This window comes from Pseudorasbora parva, chromosome 4, assembly GCF_024679245.1.
Source record: "Pseudorasbora parva isolate DD20220531a chromosome 4, ASM2467924v1, whole genome shotgun sequence".
Taxonomy (NCBI): Eukaryota; Metazoa; Chordata; class Actinopteri; order Cypriniformes; family Gobionidae; genus Pseudorasbora; species Pseudorasbora parva.
In genome coordinates, this window is record NC_090175.1 from 43612070 (window position 1) to 43634428 (window position 22359).

The following is a 22359-nucleotide window of genomic DNA, read 5'->3' on the forward strand; positions in this document are numbered from 1 at the left end:
TTACGTGACTTTGGCGATCTCAATCATGAACCAGTATGCTGATTTATAACTGTTCGAAGCTTTGTTTTGAAATTGGCCATCACTATATAAGTCGTTATTTAGTTTTTCTATTCTGGCCTCTTCATAATGATTGTAGAGCCGCTGTAGTGAGATGGGCTTTGTAACGACGTCTTTAGTGCCTTTATGGGTCTTGAGAGAGGAAATGACATTGGTGTCAATGAAGGCCTTTCTGAGCCATCGGATTTCAACACTAATATCTTCATCGGTGTCTGAAGATGAACGGAGGTCTGACGGCTGGCCAACCACATGAGGGTGAGGAATTAATGACAGAATTTACATTTTTGGGTGAACTAACCCTTTAAATTTTAACAGAAATAAACAATTGCCTTTAGCGATACTTGTATTTAATTGGCAAGAGTTTCCCATTTTTTTTCCCTGCACTAATCGAGGCTTTTATCTCGGGGGTCAAGGCCTCAGAGCACCTCTGAGAAAACTCAAATAACTTTTCTTTCTGAGGCTGGAACTGTGGGATAGAGCAAAAAAAATCTGGGTTCATAATCTGTATCTCAGCCACAACTGCAGTGAGGGCAAGGGTGTTTCTGTCCACTCCAACTTTTATGAAAGCTCTTGACATGCTCCCCTCCTTTTTGTATGCTCGAAGAACTTTTTTGTATCTCTTCAAGACGTCATCTGGACACTTGGCTGTTGAACATAAAAAAAGTAGACCATTTGTGGTTAAACTTTATTTTATGGTGTCCCTGTTACAATGTAATTATACAATTAACACTGAGTAATACTAAATAAATACATGTACTTACTATTAGGGTTAGGGTCCGTTGCATGTAATTATGCATAATTCATACTGCCCCTCACTATTATAGTCAACGGGGAACGAGATCATTGCTATTTGATGACATTCTATTTAAAAGTGTTTTCACTTTTTGTGTACAAAAGAAAAAGTTTTTTTTTTACAGGTTTGGATTAACTTGGGTGAGTAAATGGTGACAGAATTAAACATTTTGGGTGTATCCCTTTAAAGCCTCTGATTGGCCATTGCATTCCTAAGCTCAATAGACTCATGCAATTAGTAAAACTGAATGTAAGTGTAAAACACGTACATTTTATGATAACACGTGAGCAGATCTAAATTTAATGATGCAATTGACACTTTTCATAAAACTTTTCTTTTCAATTTATTGCAATATTTAGTTTAAATGTACGGGTGCATTTTTGACCCTAGCCCCCATTTTTGGCCCTTGGCCAGGGGAAGGCTAAGCTCTCTCAGTAACACACTCTGCCTATGGAAACATCAGATGAAATAATCTTCATCAAGAATAAATTCACATTTAGATTTGCCTTTTGAATTTACCTCTCACTGTTGCACTGGAGAATGCAGATTTTGACCTGTTTTTTTGGGTTCTCTTCTTTTTGGATTTTTTTTTCCTGTATCTTTCATCCTCCGATGAAGATGAAGGGAGGGAGGAGGATGAGGAAGAGGATGAAGAGTTTGGCTCATCACTCTCACTACTAGTGTCTTTCTTTTTCTTCTTCTTTTTCTTTTCCTTGCCTAAAAAAAAAATATTTTCAATTAAATTCTTTTTTTCAGAGAAGTGGCTATCACCTTTAATGTTGTCACTACTTTCATAGTGTAGAGGCTGATGTGGTTAAACAGTTCAAACATCTACAAAAGGCCCCCTACTCTCAACCTACTGACCTAACGCACAAACATTATTGGGAATGCACTAGCCAGGTGGGATTTAAACTTTGTCGGTTGAAGACCCAATTTTTTTTATGAAATCCGAGAGCACTCTGAACCATCCATAGACAGCAAAGTCATTGCTATTTTTTTATTTCTTCTCTTCAATGTCATTCTATTACGCAGTTGACATAGTAAATACAGTGCAGAGCTTTCTGGTTGTATGGAAAAAGAGTGCCACCTCATTATTGGCCAGCTTCTGCATCATCATTACACGCATGCATTGTGGTGTTCACATGAATAGCGTCAGCCAATGGTGAGCTGCCATTCTGCTGTAGAACACGAATCGCTAACAACATAATTTGCATAGCAGAATAACATTGAAGAGAAGAGATTGTTGAATAAAGTCTTTTTGTTTGTATAATTTGTTTTGCCCCCTATAACCTCAAATATGGCATTTGAGGGAACAGCTATTTGTAGTGGTGAACGAAACCATTTTGGACATTATCGAGTGCACTCCTTTAATCTCACATTGCATCGCAATAAAGACTGTACAGCTGATTTACACACATGCATATGGAGGGGTTAGACAGATATCTTTATTTGCAACTGTGAAACTCACAGTTCGGATCACATTACGGATCATGAGTCATGGATCGGATCCTTTTTCGGATCAGAAAAAAGGGGGAGGAGGCTATTTTTATTTGCTTTCCATTTATTACATGAGAACTTTTGGTGTTAACAAAATAACCTGTTATTATTTTAACAAAAATTAAATAAATAACCAGCTGAATATTTTTTTTAAAACTTTTTTAAAAAAAAAACAATCTGAGATGTGAAAATTGGCCTGAGCTTATGACAATTTTTTTTTTTTTTTTAAAGATTAGGATGTCAACATTTCCAGTAGAGATAATACCTCTCACACCTGTTTCACACAACATGTATTCATTATTTTTATTTAAAATCCTTAAGTTGTTACTAAACATGACTTGCAATTCTCTTTGTAGGCCTATGCACTACATAGCAACATAACATCATGTTTAAATGCGCTACATTTAAGAAAATGTTTTATGCACTGAATTACTTTATATTTATAAATCCTAGCACATACTTTAGAAACATAGGCTAGACTTTAATCACTTTAATTCAGCGCGTCCAGCATAGCAAAACATATTCGGTGCGGAAACAACCGCGGCACTGCTGTGAATTGCTTTTTTTTCTTTCGGTTTTGCATTTAATTCATTATTTCTGTTTCTCTCCGAAATATTGCTCCCAGTTTATTTCGGCTCTGTTTGAGTGTGGCTGTGAGTCTACGCGCTGATATGAGTAAATACCCAATCATACTTACAACACTATAGTTATTCACAATCACCAAAGTTCACTATTTGCATGCGTTTTAAAGTAAAATCGCATGTGTGTATATGAGATGCGAGCAGGTCTCACATCTCATATACACACAGCAGTGACAGCACCACAGCCTATAGTGAACACCTGTCCTTAAAGGGACAGTTCACCACTAAAATTATGTTAATAAAACAACAAAAGACAAAGAGAAAATCACTCACTGCTCTTGAATAATAATAAAAAACTTGAATACAGTAGCTTTTAAACAATGTATATTGTATATTGAAGACTAGTTATAATTTTAGTAGTTTAAGTAGTTTTAATTTTAGCATACATTCATTCAATTTCATACTTAAATGCTACTGTAGCCCACATCTCTGAGCTGCCACTGTAAATCTTCATAGCCTATGTTTATTTTATATTATACAATACACTAGGAATGTGAAAACAAGGGTTTTTTTAAGTAAAGTTTTAAGTTTAAGCGAGGGTTTTTAAGTCTTTTAAGTAAAAGAAAGAAAGAGTATTGCAATATAACCATTTTCTCCTTAACCTCTTTCTGTTCCTGTCGCCTAAGAATACAGTCCCTGACAAAAGTCTTGTCGCTTGTGTACAAATTGACCTAAAGTGCCGCTGAAATATATTTCTAATCAAGAATTTGTTTTACAAGAAATTTCTCATTTTAATCCCACCAGCTTTTGTGATAATGTTTCAGTGAAAAACTAAACTTTCAAAAAGTATTCTAATATTCACAGCTTGGTAAAGCCCATTGAGTCAATTTTTGCAAAGACATAAGTGTTGTCACCTTGTCATATGAGCTTCACCTGTGACTAATAATGGATCAATTAGGTCTCAAGTGTGTATAAAAAGAACCCCAGTACGCTAGACCTTCACATCAACTGCAACTAGACCTCTGCAAACATGCCTAAGAGTCACCCTGAGACTAAAGTTTTGATTATCAAGAGGCTGAAGACCAGATCCACTGCTGATGTGGCAGACACCTTCAATGTGTCTCAGCGTCAAGTACAGAGGATAAAAAAAAGATTTGAAGAGATTGGAGACGTTTTTGACAAGCCCAGGTCAGGCAGACCCCGCAAGACAACTGCTCGAGAGGACCGCTTGTTGGCTCGAAAATCCAAGGCCAGCCCATTTTCCACTGCAGCAGAGCTCCATGAGACCTGGTCACCTGAAGTCCCTGTGTCAACCAGAACAGTTTGTCGGATTCTGTCTCGAAATGGCCTCCATGGTCGAATCAGTGCCCAGAAGCCAGCACTAAACAAAAGACAATTGAAAAACCGTGTAGAATTTGCCAAGGCCCGCAGCCTTCTAAAAGGATGGACGCTGGAAAAGTGGCAGAAGGTGGATTTTTCAGATGAATCTTCTGTTGAATTACACCACAGTCGCCACAAATATTGCAGGAGACCTATTGGAGCCAGAATGGATCCGAGATTCACCCAGAAAACAGTGAAGTGTGGTGGTGTAAAAATCATGGTCTGGGGTTACATCCAGTATGGGGGTGTGCGAGAGATCTGCAGGGTGGAAGGCAACATCAATAGTCTAAAATACCAAGAAATCTTAGCTACCTCTTATATTCACAACCATAAAAGAGGCCAAATTCTGCAGCAGGACGGTTCTCCATCGCATACTTCCATCTCCACATCAAAGTTCCTCAAGGCGAAGAAGATCAAGATTCTCTAGGATTGGCCAGCCCAGTCACCAGACATGAACATCATTGAGCATATGTGGGGTAGGATGAAAGAGGATGCATGGAAGACGAAACCAAAGAATATTGATGAACTCTGGGAGGCATGCAAGACTGCTTTCTTAGCTATTCCTGATGACTTCATCAATAAATTGTATGAATCCTTGCCAAACCGCATGGATGCAGTCCTTCAAGCTCATGGAAGTCATACAAGATATTAAATTTGGATCTCACAGCACCACAACTTAATTTGCTGACATATTTTTGTATTTGCAGTAAATTTGTTCAATTTCTGTATAGGCGACAAAACTTTTGTCTTGCCAAAATTTGACCTTTCTGTCTTGATTTAATGATAAATATTTTTTGTATGAAAATTATTTATTTCAGTGCATTAAACATCATTTGGGAGGGTTTTAGCTTTTCATATGAGCTATTTCTAACACCAATTAATTAATTAAAAGTCAGGTTAATATCAGGTATTTCTAAAAAATAGATCAGCGACAAGACTTTTGTCAGGGACTGTAGAATAGCAAAAAAATGAACCGAACCGAAAACCGTGGTTAAAAACCGAGGTTTGTATTGAACCGTGGACTAACTGTATTGTTGAATCCCTAGTAAATATATAAATTGCCTAGGCCTACATACGAAAGAAGGCTATGTTCCTTCTTTTAAATAAAATCCTGTGACATCATATATGATTACACTATTGGTTAATGGATGTCCCTGTGTGCATTGGCTTCATCTCATACTCTCATTCACTGTCATAGTCAATGGTTCGTGCTTGGTAGCTGCCAAACACAAAATGTTTGCAGTCACCGTTCAAAGTCAGCTAGCTGCTGGTTGGAACCTGTTCTTAATGAATACACCTGAAATAAATGTGATAAACATGCTTTTGACAAAGATTTAAATTTGTTCGTGGTCTATATAGCCTGCATCAAAATTAGGTTTGCAATGATGCGCCCGAAGGCGAATCCCCGAATCCTAAAGTAGGGAATACCCAGTCTGTGACGTCACAATATGCTAATTTGTTTAAAATCTTACCTACATAATCACCATCACCAAAATTGTATTTTACAATTAAAATAGATAATAATAAAAATAGGGGGAAATAGACCTACCTACCGACCCTTCTTTTTTCTTTACTGTTACTGCAAACCAAAATATTTTTAAGAATGGCCTGAGTACACCAATGAAATGTTTAACCGCCAAGGCTTTAAAGCACATGCAAATAATGAAAATTTATGAATTTCAGTGTAATGTTTAGATGGACTAACACTTTAAGCTCCACAATGTGTTTTTGTAGTTCTAAATCTAAAATTGATTTCAGTTAAAGACAAAAAGTAATACTAAATAACAAAACCAAATTAGTCAGATTGTGTACTACTTACCCTAACAAAGGTCATTTTAGAGCATTTTTAAATTCTTTAAGGTTTGCAAGAAACCACTCAAAGCAGTGTATTCATTTTATACAATGTTCAGTCCTGTAATCTTGTCAAACATAACCATGTATAATAAGAAACATCACATATGAAGACTGATTATATTTTACAAAGCTACGCATCACTCACCACAGACAGATGCAAGAGTGTGCCTAAGAAAGTCACGTTCTGCCTCTAATGCTTCTATCCGTTTGAACAGGTTGTCCATCGTTGATTCCTCAACAGCTGGCTGGAGTCCTTAAAATAGACACATGCAAATATGCAATATTAATAATGACCTTACAGCGACTAATAATCACATCACTTATTGTTTATGTTCCATCACTCTTAGTTTATTTTCCATCAAAGATTAGGATTGATAAAAGAACCACATCAGAATTGTGTAGTCATATCCATAGTTTTCACGTGTCATCACACACTCATAGCATCGCCCACCTGAAGGGCAAAGCAAGGCTCTCCTCCATTGCCCTCTAGTCATTTTTACCAGGTTTGTAGTCAGTATTAATGCAGTAAGCAGTGATACTAAAATACAAATTCAATATACACTTTATTGAAGTTGCACAGTTTGTTCAGGAAAGCAAATGAACACAGAATATTAGTGCAACACAAGATTTCTTGCTAGGTGTTTCCCCATCGAAACTCATTATAAAGAAAACATTACATTCATATTCCAGGTTTCATCTTTATATAGTATGCATCATCCAAAAGGTGTAAACTGAATTTGATCTTTTAATATCACTGTTTAAGTACATTACGGCACTTTAATGGTTTAAAAGAAGTCGTCAGTTCACCATCCGTCGGCTTGATCAGCTCTATAACAGTTTTACTGTATAATTAATCTGTTTAAAATCAAGTGGTGTAACAACTCGATATAAAATAAAACCCTTCACCTTTGTCACATTCATTTGGTCTGTCCTGAGAACAGCTAGCAGCAGGTGCAGTGTCTGGGTATGAAGCATCTGTAAAACAAAATGATATAGCCATATACAAAAGCTAATATAATGTTTGTTTGTTTTTTAAATACTGAACTAAATATATTATGAAGGTTATTCATAGTCAACTTTATTTATATAGTGCTTTTTACAATGCATTGTTTGAAAGCAGCTTCACAGTGTTAACAGGAAGATAATGCAACAGAATTTGATTCGGCTGTACAGCCGCTCTGGAGAAAACAGTGATGTTATCAGCTCATTTCAGTTATCATACAGAGTGACAATGTGGGCAGATCGGTAATTTAGTTTATATAGTGAATTTAGTTTACTAATTAGATTCATGTGGATATTTAGTTGAAAAATTGTTCAAGTTGGTTACATCATGTAATCAATACAGGTTAAAGTAACACCATGCTTAACATGATATTACATTAAGGTAAAGTCTGCATATCTGCCTGATAAAGTGTACAAAAGAAATGTCATAAAAGATTAATTCTCTAACGTTAACTTACCTGGGTTACTTTCACGATCCACAGACTCCTCAGCAAACTCATTTTCCTCGTCTGTTAAAGTAAGTAACTTAGTTAGTTATACGTTAACCTTAGGTTATGTTATGTAACGTTAGCTAAATGTGTAAGTTAGCGAATCAAGTAACGTATGAGTGACTGAAATAATTAACAAGCTATTATCAAGTCAAACGTAAAAACAGGACAATAATGTAACGTTATATCTTTTATATTTAACTTACCAAAAACAGGTAACGTTAGAGCACGGGGTCTTTTTGTCTTCCTCCTCCGCAACATAATTGAAATATGGATCAAAATCCCGAATCTGCAATCAATGTCGAGGTTAAAGAGATAGGTTTTGTTTTTTAAAATTCCTTGCTTGTGTTTGTCATGATACGGTTGATTCACCACAATATGCTTTGGAAGCATAGAGGTACATAATACATAAGTAGTTTTATACCTATAAATTCTCCATACCTTCAATCTGACGTCAGCCGTTGAAATTCAAAAAGAAGTTAGAAAAGACCGCCACTGCCAGAGAAGAGATCTCTGAGTGCACATGCGCGTGACGCGTCTCGGCGCCGGCGGGTCAAATGCAGACACCTGATTGGGTGTTTCCCTCCCGTATGATTTCAACTTTATTCAAATAAATACAGAACACATAACACATCACATGGTATATGACTGAGATCACGAAGGGTAATTTAGTGATGCGTTTGAAATGAATCTATCCGAGCAAGTACATCATTTTTTACATCGTTGTAGAAGAGGAGCTCATCGGAAAAGTTTAATAAAATGGTTAATCAAAAAGAGACTGCTTCACGGTGCACCAGTCTGCCGTGTTTGCGGAAAGAAAATGAAACTCACCTGTCACAAGAGCAACGACGGCTATATATGGTAAGTAGAGGAATACAATTTACTGTAGTTTCTTGTACTGTATCGCCTACTGTAACCACAATCTATGAATAACAGGTTTATGATTGTATGTTTCCAACATCAAGATTTGTTTTATATATATATATATATAAAACAAATCTTGATGTTGGAAACATACAATCATAAACCTGTTATTCATAGATTAGACTGTACATTTACTAGACTGTATTTGTAATGTTTTACATCTCAATAATAATGTAGGCTACTTTATCTTTTTCTCTTATATATATATATATATATATATATATATATATATATATATATATATATATATATATATATATATATATAAGAGAAAAAGATAAAGTAGCCTACATTATTATTGAGATGTAAAACATTACAAATACAGTCTAGTAAATGTACAGTCTAATTAAGCATATTACATAATTTGTGTTCAGCTTGTCTATGGAGCTAGAAAGATGACAAAATGATCTGAATTTGAATTGTTTAAATCTGAATTATTGAAAAGTGTAATCTAACAAAATTGAATATTGTTGCATTTTACACCGTACTGAATTTGATTTTTTTTAAATGTTGAATATAGAACCTTTGAAATTGAACACATCTGAAATGTTTTTATGTCGAAATTGTATAGACATGTATTTTCAAACAGCAGATATTTTGTTCTGAATTAATAGACTGTAAATATTCAGTTTTTGAAAATACAGATTCAAGATTTCAGATGAAGAAGAAATTCAGATCATCAAATTCAATATTTTAAAATTCAGATCATCAAATTCAATATTCTAAAATTCAGATCATCAAATTCAATATTCTAAAATTCAGATCATCAAATTCAATATTCTCAAATTCAGATCATCAAATTCAATATTCTAAAATTCAGATCATCAAATTCAATATTCTCAAATTCAGATCATCAAATTCAATATTCTAAAATTCAGATCATCAAATTCAATATTCTAAAATTCAGATCATCAAATTCAATATTCTAAAATTCAGATCATCAAATTCAATATTCTAAAATTCAGATCGCAGAAATTTAGCAGAGGTCATATCAGGGAAGAGTAAAGGATGTCAGAAAAATCCAACAGAGCACTATCTGATCATTTCATTTCCTATTTGTAATGAAATAAAGAGAAAAGATCAAACGGCCCTTTTATACTTTTTTGTTTATTTTAGATTAATGCACGGAAAAAGAGATTTTGGCTAGATTTCTCATTTTTCATGTGGTTTACCGCACAATTAAATAAGACTGGCCGGGTGCTGATTAATATTTTATATATTAGATAATCATTTTTTTTTCTGTGAAACGCGTTAAGTTGCACAGAAAAGTTGCCTGATCTAGGACTTGCCCTGTACAGTTTAAGAAGCGGTAGTCTTCTACTGCTATAAGACTACTATTTTGTTGAACAGACCTGGGCTGAATCTGAAATCGCCCCTATACCCTCAAATACATACCTGCAAAACTGGCAAGTGGTGAAAAAGGTGACATGTTTCCGAATGAAATACATTTAGGGGGCTCTCTGGGACATTGCCTCCCAGTAGTTTTTAATAAACAAAGCATTTTGGTGCACTCTGACAAGAAAATAAAGGTAAAGGTAGCATTTGCTTCAAGTAAAAAACATTTACACTGTAGCGCTGGGCATTGTCACAAGTTTTAAAATTTGATTTGAAATTGATTAACTTCCGGCCTATCAGGTAGAGTACAAAGCAAATTGTATGTACTGTACAGTGTATTGGGGGGATTTTTGGTGGTATAAATATATTGATTTTGAAGCAATATTCTCATCAGTGTTCTATCAGCTTTAACATAGGCCTAATTAAATCTGCATATTTGTGATATTTACCCCAGGGCGTTATTTAATTTTATAAAAGCCATTTTTTTAATCTTATTAAATGTATGCATTTCATGTTAAATTCTTACATTTGATTAATAAATGCAGTTATAATAGTAAGACACTAGGGCTTTTACCAATCAAATTAATTAATTTAAACTGCAAAATAAAACAGTAATAAATAATGTTATGAGATTGATGTTCTAAATGTTTGAATATACAAATAAAAAAATGCAATGATACTTTTAAACATGAAACTAAACCGCCAATAGGTGGCAGCAAGTGATTGTCTTACTGAGTGAGTCATTGAGTCGTTCATTCAAATGATTCATTCAAAACGCTGATTCATTCAGTACAAAACACCGCGCTGAGTGTTGTTCCTTTGGAACTATTTCCGTCGGTGAAATCGTAGTTGAAATAGAACAAAAAAAGTTTTTTGAGTCTAAAATGTAAGTAACTAATAATGAATTATGCTACACAATTCACGATTGCAATGTATTTGAAATTTTGATTTCTCCATGAATGTCTCACAAAGAGACAGGCAGCGCCAGCCTCAACACAACTTTGTTACCAGAGATACACTCCATTATCAGTCGCTGTTTACATTGAATATAATAATAAATAAATTATTATCTGGTTATTTTAATGTTTTATTTGTCCTGTCGGGAAAATAAAATCCTCTTTGATTTGTCCCAGACAAAGATAATGTGGAGCCCTTACAGACAGCCCTGTGTGTTCATTCATGATTTCTCTCGCGCTGTAAAGCGGAGGTGATTGGTTCATGTCATGAGCGCTGCCTTTTACTTGAACTGAGGGCTACAGTGATCTGTGAATGTCACGCCATAGACTGTTAAAAAATAGGTCACGCCACATTAGAGCATTTCCCATTATTATTGTTAACAACTTCACCCCCCACCCCCGAAAGAAACCTCATCGGATCTACATTCATTCAGTCCTTCAAGGTAACTGTGTTAGTGGACTAAAGTAGGGAATAGTGAGGGTTTAGATTTTGGATTCAACCATGTAGAGCAACAGATGATGTAAAATGCTTAGATTTTCTACACTAATCAGCGATTTGTAAATCACACACAAAAAATGAGAACTCTAGCCGAAATCTCTTTCCTTGCATTAATCTAAAATAAATAAAAAAAGTATAAAAAGGACGTTTGATCTTTTCTCTTTATTCCATTACAAATAGGAAATGAAATGATCAGATAGTGCTCTGTTGGATTTTTCTGACATCCTTTACTCTTCCCTGATATGACCTCTGGCCTACTTTCTGTAAGATCTGAATTTGATGATCTGAATTTTAGAATATTGAATTTGATGATCTGAATTTTAGAATATTGAATTTGATGATCTGAATTTGAGAATATTGAATTTGATGATCTGAATTTTAAAATATTGAATTTGATGATCTGAATTTCTTCTTCATCTGAAATCTTGAATCTGTATTTTCAAAAACTGAATATTTACAGTCTATTAATATCAGAACAAAATATCTGCTGTTTGAAAATACATGTCTATACAATTTCGACATAAAAACATTTCAGATGTGTTCAGTTTTTAAAGGTTCTATATTCAACATTTAAAAAAAATCACATTGAGTACTGTGTAAAATGGAACATAATATTCAATTATGTTAGATTACACTTGTTAATAATTCAGATTTAAACCATTCAAATTCAGGGCTGCATTTCCCGATAACGTTGTCTCTTAGCGCGCTACGAAGACTCTAAAGGTATAACTTAACTGAAGGTATACCATTTCTAGGTGTGTTCCCCGAACTATACCTTAGGAGGTTGCTTAAGGTATACCTTCTTAAGTGCGACGTAAGCGGGTGCTGTTCGTGGCGGCGGTGCTGAATTGGCTTCTATCGATGGCTCAAGAATCGATTATTTACTCTATGCAGGGGCTGTTTCACCGTGTTATGCGAAAAAATTATGTTCTTTATAAAAGAAACACTTCAGAAATAGTTGAACTTTCATTTATCATACAAAATTGCACCTAAATTTTACATAATTCTGAAATGAGTGCACGAACCAGGAATCTCATGCTCAACCGCACCATGAGCATCACGCGTCATTTAAATTATTACAATATATTTTCAATAGAGTGTCTTGATTTACTCCACAAACAGGGATGATTGACCATGCAGCAGCTGCATCACATTATTGTGTAAATAACTAATTTATATTATTAGATGGCCTACTCAATAAAAACGCAACACGCAAAACATATAATCAGCTGCTACTATATGGCGGAGAAAAAATAAAGAAAGAGAAGAGCCGCCAGCAGCTGATTTTAGTAGCTGAGCTCCGTCCAGTTTGTCTCGACAAAGTTGATCCAACAAGATCTAAAAGCTGCTGAATTTGCTGTCGTGGTAGGCGAAATTTATTTTTAATAGCAGCTTCTGACATGGTAGCCAGGGACTAAAGTTTTCACATATGAAATAGTGCACATACACTAAATGGCTCCGCGGACAGCGCCGTCTTTGATTTAGCACAATTATATTCGCTGCCTCGCTGCCAAAGTTTGACTAAACTCCCCTCCACAATCATTCCCTTTAAATAGGCTCCTAAGCCTTTCCTGTCTAATGGTTTGCCAGCTGATGTACCTTTGGATAATATCATTAAAAAGCTAACAACCATTAGTGTTTGTAATGAAATTTTATGACAAAGAAATTTATGAAATTTCGTATAACAATTTTAATCCTTGCATAAAAAATAAATTAAAAAAAAAAAAAAAAAACTATTCAACTAGCCTAATTGAACACTGGGTGTATATTACAACTTCGGAATTATATTCGGATAGACTGACATATAAAGAAGCTTTTTTCACAGTGGTGGCCACTAGTGGAATTAACTTTTAATAGTGATAAGGTATAGCTAAGAGTGGTCCAGACCAACCTTACGAAAGTATGACTCAAAGAAGGTATTCTTAACTAAGTTCGTTTCGGGAAACACATATTAACGTTAAGGGATACCTTAAGGTATAACTTAAGAATGACGTAGAGTTAAGAAGGTTTCGGGAAATGCAGCCCAGATCTTTTTTTCACATTTAGCATATTGAATTGGCAATTAGAATGTTTGTGCTTCACTTTATTTGTTTGTATTTGTTTTATTTCAGGATGTGCAGAAGAAAGAATCATCGCAAAGTTTCATCATCAGTGAGAAAAGGTTCACTTTTCAGCCAAAGTAGAGTACAACTCGTTAAATGGCTGGAATTTATTTACCGGTGAGTGATTATAAAAAATATAAAGCCTTATTTATTATCTGTACAGTGCTTTACTCATAATGATTTACCACTATAATGTTTGTATAGCCTGTAGAGTAGAAGAGCAAGTACAAGTGATGTTCTCATTGTCCACAGATTTGCGCAAGGTCTCCAACTCAGGCAAATTGACCTGTTAGAGGATCAGATAGCCAGAAGTTCAAGAACTTTGTCACGAATGACATTTGCACTTAGGAAGGTGAGGTATTTTTTTGGATAATGAATACAAAACAATGCAATTAAACATTGCATGCATACATTAATATTTATATTATGTTGTTTAGATTTGCATAGCTGCACTACAGAGACTGAGAAGAAGAACTGGTCTTAGAGTTGGTGGAAACTCAAGACGGAAGTTTGTTTCCATTGATGAGTCAAAGTTTGCACATAAAAGGAAGGTAAATGGTCCATGGATAAATGAGCTCTGATGTGAAAAAAGGGGTACTGTTTAAAAAAACATATATATTAGGGCTGTCAAAGTTAACGCGTTAATAATGTGTTAACGCAAATTCATTTTAACGGCGCTAAATTTATTAACGTGCGTTAACGCCGTGCGCATTTTCTGTTTATCCGTAGTTGGAGAAATTTGGATAAGCCATAGACGTAAAGGACATAGGCGCCAATACCGAGCACCCACGTGTGCCAGACTGCCAGTAGTCTACATTCATTTAAAGCTCCTGTTCTTCGCGATTCCATCTTTCAAACTTTAGTGTGTAATGTTGCTGTTAGAGCATAAATAATACCTGTAAAATTATAACGCTCAAAGTTCAATGCCAAGCGAGATATTTTATTTACCAGAAGTTCCCTTTCAAAGCCTACAGCGAACGGCCGGTTTGGACTACACCAGGAAGTGCAGGGCTGTAATGACATCACTAGAACAGTTTGTTGACTAACCCTCCACCCACAAGAATATGCAAAAAAGGGGGAGTGGTCTTGGCGGGACCTTTCCGGGCAAAGTGCGCTAAGCTGCTGTCCAATCACAACACGGGAAGCGCTGGCCCAATCAGAACTCGTTACATGTTTTTGAAGGAGGGACTTCATAGAACAAGGAAACATTAACTTATGTTATATTGCACACTGTAAACACAATTAAGGCTTCAAAAACACACGAAAAATGGAACCTTTAAAATTAAACATTGAAGTTGGTGCTATGTGTCGCTGTCAGTCGCCTGCTCCAATATCCTATCCACCAATTTTACTGTGTGGACTTGTGTGACATTGATTCTTAATTTCCCACAAAGCTGATCGTGGTTACGTCTCAGTTAAACTTTTCGTTTCCAAACCTGTCTGTATTTGTGAGAAGTGGCGCAGTCCTGATATGAAAAATTTACATTTACATTTAATCATTTAATCACTCGTCGAACTATGCTGATAACGACGAAACTTGCGACCATAGTTGGTTAACAACGCTTTAGGGAAATGCACCCCTGGTTGAGGATGTCGTCATACATGGCCATACTTGGAAGAACAAAAAATATTTTTATTTTATTTTGTCCATGTTTAGCATGAGAATCAACTCTTTAACAGTGTAAAAAAGTCAGAATGCATGGAAATAGCATTATACAGAGCTCTCGGATTTCATCCAAAAATATCTACATGTGTGTTCTGAAGATGAACGAAAGTCTTATGGGTTTGGAATGACATGAGGATAAGTAGGTATCCTCATGTAATTAATAAGTACATTAGTAATTAATGACATAACATTAGTATAACTTTAAGTCAGCCTTACATGTTGTCTTGGACAAGACTGGGATTCATCAATGTGTGTTGGAAACAGTTCTGCTGCTTAATATATTTGATGAATAAAAGATTCAAAAGAACTGCATTTATTAAAAAATAAAAACACATTTTCAAATAATATAAATCTCCTTTACTATCAATTTTTGTCAATTTAACACATCCTTGCTGAATAAAATTATTGATTTATTAAATTAAAAAAAATGACTGACCCCAAATTACTGACCAGTAGTGTGTATTGTTGTTACAAAAGATTTCTATTTTTAAAACATTTTTTTATTTTTTTTATTCATCAAAGTATTATAAAAAAGTAACACGGGTTATGAAAAAATATTAAGCAGCAGAACTGTTTCCAACTTTGAAAATGAATCAATCATCATATGAGAATGATTTCTGAAGGATCATGATCACTAAAGACTGGAGCAACCATCCTGAACATTCAGCTTTGATCACAGAAATAAATTATAATAAATTGTCATAATAAATGAAAAAACAATTATTTTAAATTGTAATGATATATCACAATTTAAAAAAAAAAAATCTGTATTTTTGATCAAATAAATACAGGCTTGATGAGCAGAAGAAACTTCTTTCAGAAACATTACAAATAGTAATGTGTCCAAACTTTTGGCCTGTACTGTACTGTATATATATATATATATATATATATATATATATATATATATATATATATATATATAATTTTTTTTTTTTTAAGTGAAATAAAAGTGCAGGATTTAAACAGCATCTTTTCTTTACAAATTTTAATATTTGGTGAAATTTTGGGTCTCCAATGTATCTAAAGTTGCATTCTTTTCTTCTAGTATAACCGTGGTCGTTTTCGAACTACGTGGAGAAGAAAGAACTGGGTTTTTGGAATGCTGGAAATCAAGGGACATAGACGTTTGCCCATTTTGAAGACTGTAAAAAACCGCTCAAGACAAACTCTCATACCCATTATACGAAGGCATGTGAGAAGAGGATCCACCATTTTCAGTGACTGTTGGAGAGCATATGTTCAGGCTCTTCCCAGACATGGATACAGGCATTTTACTGTCAATCATTCAGAAAACTTTGTCGATCCAAACACCGGTTGTCATACACAGCACATAGAGCGTGCTGTCACGTCACAGACAAAGGAAATGGTGCGAGGACTCAAGTGCAGAAAAGGATATATATTTATAACAAATAAAACATAAATACAAAACAAACACCCACGAGGGGGCAAAACACATAATAGAACATAAACTAAAACTCAAAACATACCAACAGAAGTCACTGGGGGAACGGGAGACGCAGACATTACACAAGGATCCAACACAGACTGACAAACACAAGGAGATTATAAAGGGAACAAACAAGGCAGATAATGAGGGAGAACAGGTGGGGCAAATAAACCAATAATCAGATAACAAGAAGGGCGGGGTTGACAGTAGCACATGCAAGACATGACAGAACCCACATGTGCACACAAGACAGGACAGGCATGTGACATTACCCCCTCCTTAAGGAGCGGCTACCAGACGCTCCACTAGGGACGGGCGGGACAGACCAGGGCGGGACGGGAGGGACAGACCAGGGCGGGACGGGAGGGACAGACCAGGGGGGCACGGGAGGGACAGACCAGGGGGGCACGGGAGGGACAGACCAGGGGGGCACGGGAGGGACAGACCAGGGGGGCACGGGAGGGACAGACCAGGGGGGCACGGGAGGGACAGACCAGGGGGGCACGGGAGGGACAGACCAGGGGGGCACGGGAGGGACAGACCAGGGCGGCACGGGAGGGACAGACCAGGGCGGCACGGGAGGGACAGACCAGGGCGGCACGGGAGGGACAGACCAGGGCAGCACGGGAGGGACAGACCAGGACGGCACGGGTGGGACAGACCAGGGCGGGACAGGGGAAACAAACAAGGAAGGAACAGACAAGGGAGGGGTCAACAAGGGAAACATGGGGAAAACAAAAAGTTCAGGAGGCCATGGTGGCACACAAAGTTCGAATGACCAGGGCGGCCCGCCGAAGTCGGGAGGCCCACCGAGTTCAGGTGGCCGGGGCGGCCCGCAGAGTTCAGGCGGCCAGGGCGGCATGGGTAGAGCAGGGCGCCAGGGAGGCGCGGTGAGAGCAGGACTCCTGGGTGGTGCGGTCAGTGCAGGGAGCGCCAGGGAGGAGCGGTGAGAGCAGGACGCCTCAGCGGCGCGGTGAGAGCAGGACGCCTCAGAGTCGCACGGAGAGCAGGACGCCTCAGAGTCGCACGGAGAGCAGGACGCCTCAGCGGCGCACGGAGAGCAGGACGCCTCAGCGGCGCACGGAGAGCAGGACGCCTCAGCGGCGCACGGAGAGCAGGACGCCTCAGCGGCGCAGGGAGAGCAGGACGCCTCAGCGGCGCACGGAGAGCAGGACGCCTCAGCGGCGCACGGAGAGCAGGACGCCTCAGCGGCGCACGGAGAGCAGGACGCCTCAGCGGCGCACGGAGAGCAGGACGCCTCAGCGGCGCACGGAGAGCAGGACGCCTCAGCGGCGCACGGAGAGCAGGACGCCTCAGCGGCGCACGGAGAGCAGGACGCCTCAGCGGCGCACGGAGAGCAGGACGCCTCAGCGGCGCACGGAGAGCAGGACGCCTCAGCGGCGAACGGAGAGCAGGACGCCTCAGCGGCGAACGGAGAGCAGGACGCCTCAGCGGCGCACGGAGAGCAGGACGCCTCAGCGGCGCACGGAGAGCAGGACGCCTCAGGGGCGCACGGAGAGCAGGACGCCTCAGCGGCGCACGGAGAGCAGGACGCCTCAGCGGCGCACGGAGAGCAGGACGCCTCAGCGGCGCACGGAGAGCAGGACGCCTCAGCGGCGCACGGAGAGCAGGACGCCTCAGCGGCGCACGGAGAGCAGGACGCCTCAGCGGCGCACGGAGAGCAGGACGCCTCAGCGGCGCACGGAGAGCAGGACTGCTCAGGGGCGCAGGGAGAGCAGGACTGCTCAGGGGCGCAGGGAGAGCTGGGCGCCTCAGGGGCGCAGGGAGAGCAGGGCGCCTCAGGGGCGCAGGGAGAGCAGGGCGCCTCAGCGGCGCAGGGAGAGCAGGGCGCCTCAGCGGCGCAGGCAGGGCGTTGGGGAAACTTCTCCAGTCCAGCAGTATCCACCGGCACTGGGACCACCGGAATACGATCTGCTGGCATTGGGACCACCGGAACATGATCTGCCGGAACTGGGACCACCGGAACACGATCCACCGGCACAGGGACCACCGGAACACGATCCACCGGAACTGAGACCACCGGCACACGATCCACCGGAACTGGGACCACCGGAACTGCCTCCGGGGCTTCGGATAAAGCCCTGTGCTCCTTCCACGCATGCAGGACTGCCACCACAAAGCATCCCATCACAGCCCTCCAGGCCGTTTCCGGACTCGGGACCACCGGAACGGAGTCCACCGGCACAGGGACCACCGGAACACGATCCACCGGCACAGGGACCACCGGAACACGATCCACCGGCACAGGGACCACCGGAACACGATCCACCGGCACAGGGACCACCGGAACACGATCCACCGGCACAGGGACCACCGGAACACGATCCACCGGCACAGGGACCACCGGAACACGATCCACCGGCACAGGGACCACCGGAGCACGATCCACCGGCACAGGGACCACCGGAGCACGATCCACCGGCACAGGGACCACCGGAACATGATCCACCGGCAAAGGGACCACCGGCGCACGATCCACCGGAACTGGGACCACCGGAGTGGTGGATGACACCCTGTGCTTTTCCCAAGCATGCAGGACTGCCACCACAAACCCTCCCATTACGGCCCTCCAGGCCATGTCTGGACTCGGGATTCCCGGACTCGGGACCCCCGGAACTGGCACCGAGGGAAAACTTCTCTGCTGAGTCCTCATAGTATGGTTGGATCCTTCTGTCACGTCACAGACAAAGGAAATGGTGCGAGGACTCAAGTGCAGAAAAGGATATATATTTATAACAAATAAAACATAAATACAAAACAAACACCCACGAGGGGGCAAAACACATAATAGAACATAAACTAAAACTCAAAACATACCAACAGAAGTCACTGGGGGAACGGGAGACGCAGACATTACACAAGGATCCAACACAGACTGACAAACACAAGGAGATTATAAAGGGAACAAACAAGGCAGATAATGAGGGAGAACAGGTGGGGCAAATAAACCAATAATCAGATAACAAGAAGGGCGGGGTTGACAGTAGCACATGCAAGACATGACAGAACCCACATGTGCACACAAGACAGGACAGGCATGTGACACGTGCATGGCAAAGCATCAAGTCAGAGGTTAACAAGCACAGAGGAAACAAAAGCTCTCAGCTCTTGAAAGAGCATTTGAAATGTATTCAGTGGTATCATTGGTTAGGCAAACGAAACAGACAAGGAGCAATTGCTCAGCTCTTTCATGACATAAGAAAGGATTTCAAAATCCATTAATTTGCAGTCATGAAGAACGTCAACTTATAAAAATTAAATGTAATGTGTTCTAATATCAATTAAGGTAATTGTATTTAGATTTAAATGTAGATTAAGAGTGCTTAATGTAAATGAATGTGTTTTCATTGTTTTTTAACAGAATGTGTATGTTACTTTCATAGAAATGTGCACAGCTGCAAATATGTATTCAGACAAACATGATCTTGTGGATAATGCCCTTTACTAGCTATCTAAATACTGGTAAATTTTACTAGCGTAGATTTCCAGTGTAAGTACACATTAGTTCCTGGGTATCGACCACGGGTTCCACACTTTATTTTAAGTGGGCAGTTTTTGTGTATTTCCAGTGTAAGTACACATTAGTTCCTGGGTATCGACCACGGGTTCCACACTTTATTTTAAGTGGGCAGTTTTTGTGTATTTCCAGTGTAAGTACACATTAGTTCCTGGGTATCGACCACGGGTTCCACACTTTATTTTAAGTGGGCAGTTTTTGTGTATTTCCAGTGTAAGTACACATTAGTTCCTGGGTATCAACACGGGTTCCACACTTTATTTTAAGTGGGCAGTTTTTGTGTATTTCCAGTGTAAGTACACATTAGTTCCTGGGTATCAACACGGGTTCCACACTTTATTTTAAGTGGGCAGTTTTTGTGTATTTCCAGTGTAAGTACACATTAGTTCCTGGGTATCAACACGGGTTCCACACTTTATTTTAAGTGGGCAGTTTTTGTGTATTTCCAGTGTAAGTACACATTAGTTCCTGGGTATCAACACGGGTTCCACACTTTATTTTAAGTGGGCAGTTTTTGTGTATTTCCAGTGTAAGTACACATTAGTTCCTGGGTATCAACACGGGTTCCACACTTTATTTTAAGTGGGCAGTTTTTGTGTATTTCCAGTGTAAGTACACATTAGTTCCTGGGTATCGACCACGGGTTCCACACTTTATTTTAAGTGGGCAGTTTTTGTGTATTTCCAGTGTAAGTACACATTAGTTCCTGGGTATCAACACGGGTTCCACACTTTATTTTAAGTGGGCAGTTTTTGTGTATTTCCAGTGTAAGTACACATTAGTTCCTGGGTATCAACACGGGTTCCACACTTTATTTTAAGTGGGCAGTTTTTGTGTATTTCCAGTGTAAGTACACATTAGTTCCTGGGTATCAACACGGGTTCCACACTTTATTTTAAGTGGGCAGTTTTTGTGTATTTCCAGTGTAAGTACACATTAGTTCCTGGGTATCAACACGGGTTCCACACTTTATTTTAAGTGGGCAGTTTTTGTGTATTTCCAGTGTAAGTACACATTAGTTCCTGGGTATCGACCACGGGTTCCACACTTTATTTTAAGTGGGCAGTTTTTGTGTATTTCCAGTTTAAGTACACATTAGTTCCTGGGTATCGACCACGGGTTCCACACTTTATTTTAAGTGGGCAGTTTTTGTGTATTTCCAGTGTAAGTACACATTAGTTCCTGGGTATCAACACGGGTTCCACACTTTATTTTAAGTGGGCAGTTTTTGTGTATTTCCAGTGTAAGTACACATTAGTTCCTGGGTATCGACCACGGGTTCCACACTTTATTTTAAGTGGGCAGTTTTCGAGGATTTCCAGTGTAAGTACACTTTAATTCCTGGGTATCAACACAGGACCCATACCTTAACACTTTACAATAAGGTTTAATTTGTTAACGTTGGGTAGCTACATTGGTCAACTTAATGAGAAGCACTTCAACATTATTAAGCTTAGTTGATGTTTATATCAGCATTTACTAATACATTTTAAGATAAAAAAGTTGTATCTGATAACACTTAATGTACTGTGAACTAACTAACAATATTTTTTATTTTTATGAATGAGGAAATAATCATAAATGCTGTACAAACATATCGTTCACTGTTCATGTTACTAATGCATTGACTAATATAAAAAAATAGACCTTGTAAAGTTTGTCTAAGTAGAAAGTATTTGCTATTGACTGATAGCATGTGAGGTGCAGAGCAAATTAAATGCAAACTTGGTGAATCCTGGGAGGCCTAATTTGCTAATTGAGAAGACTATATGAATGTGTGTGTGTGTGTATGTATATATATATATATATATATATATATATACACACACACACACACATACACATATATATATATAGTCTTCAGGTGCAAACATTTGTTGAAATAATAGCTTGACTATTTAATGGTTTGAATAATGAGTATCCACCCTTATCCTCATATTAGAGTATGTTGCAGTGGCATGGACAATAATGCTTTATACATGCAAAAACAAAATGGCTCCCGCACATTTTTCCCCCTACAGAAACTGCAGAGTAGTTACATTGTAGTTACAATATTGCAATTATTGTGTGTACTTACAAAGTGTACTTACAAATGTAAGTACACAACTGTAACTACAGAATGTTCATGCAGGTAAGTACATTGTAAGTACATTAAAGTACATTGTAAGTACATGGTATCAAGTGCTTAGTAAGGTATGTAAGTACATAGTTATTAAGGCCACCTAATATAAAGTGGG

General features: G+C 38.9%; 2 protein-coding genes across 2 annotated transcripts; one reads left to right on the forward strand and one right to left on the reverse strand.

Annotated features, from left to right (window-relative positions):
- Positions 1–366: 366 nt before the first annotated feature.
- On the reverse strand, positions 367–8154 carry LOC137074091 (coiled-coil domain-containing protein 106-like). Its single transcript, XM_067442785.1, has 7 exons — positions 8094–8154; positions 7859–7941; positions 7623–7673; positions 7069–7137; positions 6308–6415; positions 1370–1567; positions 367–702 (listed from the first exon to the last, which is right to left on the reverse strand). Exons 2-7 carry the CDS (start codon positions 7911–7913, stop codon positions 389–391), a joined length of 795 nt encoding a protein of 264 aa, XP_067298886.1. The 5' UTR covers positions 7914–7941; positions 8094–8154; the 3' UTR covers positions 367–388.
- On the forward strand, positions 7951–19827 carry LOC137073686 (uncharacterized). The gene is made up of 7 exons (XM_067442392.1): positions 7951–7958; positions 8382–8513; positions 13478–13585; positions 13721–13820; positions 13906–14019; positions 16183–16463; positions 19641–19827. Exons 1-7 carry the CDS (start codon positions 7951–7953, stop codon positions 19825–19827), a joined length of 930 nt encoding a protein of 309 aa, XP_067298493.1.
- The last annotated feature ends 2532 nt before the right edge of the window (positions 19828–22359 follow it).

What these genes read in the sequence shown, in the direction of transcription:
- LOC137074091 (XM_067442785.1), bottom strand. Translation starts at nt 7,913, where the DNA reads ATGTTGCGGAGGAGGAAGACAAAAAGACCCCGTGCTCTAACGTTACCT. An exon ending in GGATCGTGAAAGTAACCCAG is followed by an intron (nt 7,138 to 7,622) that starts GTAAGTTAACGT and finishes TTTGTTTTACAG; the next exon opens with ATGCTTCATACCCAGACACT. An exon ending in CTCCAGTGCAACAGTGAGAG is followed by an intron (nt 703 to 1,369) that starts GTAAATTCAAAA and finishes TATGTTCAACAG; the next exon opens with CCAAGTGTCCAGATGACGTC.
- LOC137073686 (XM_067442392.1), top strand. An exon ending in AGTTTGCACATAAAAGGAAG is followed by an intron (nt 14,020 to 16,182) that starts GTAAATGGTCCA and finishes CTTTTCTTCTAG; the next exon opens with TATAACCGTGGTCGTTTTCG. An exon ending in AACACCGGTTGTCATACACA is followed by an intron (nt 16,464 to 19,640) that starts GCACATAGAGCG and finishes AAGACAGGACAG; the next exon opens with GCATGTGACACGTGCATGGC.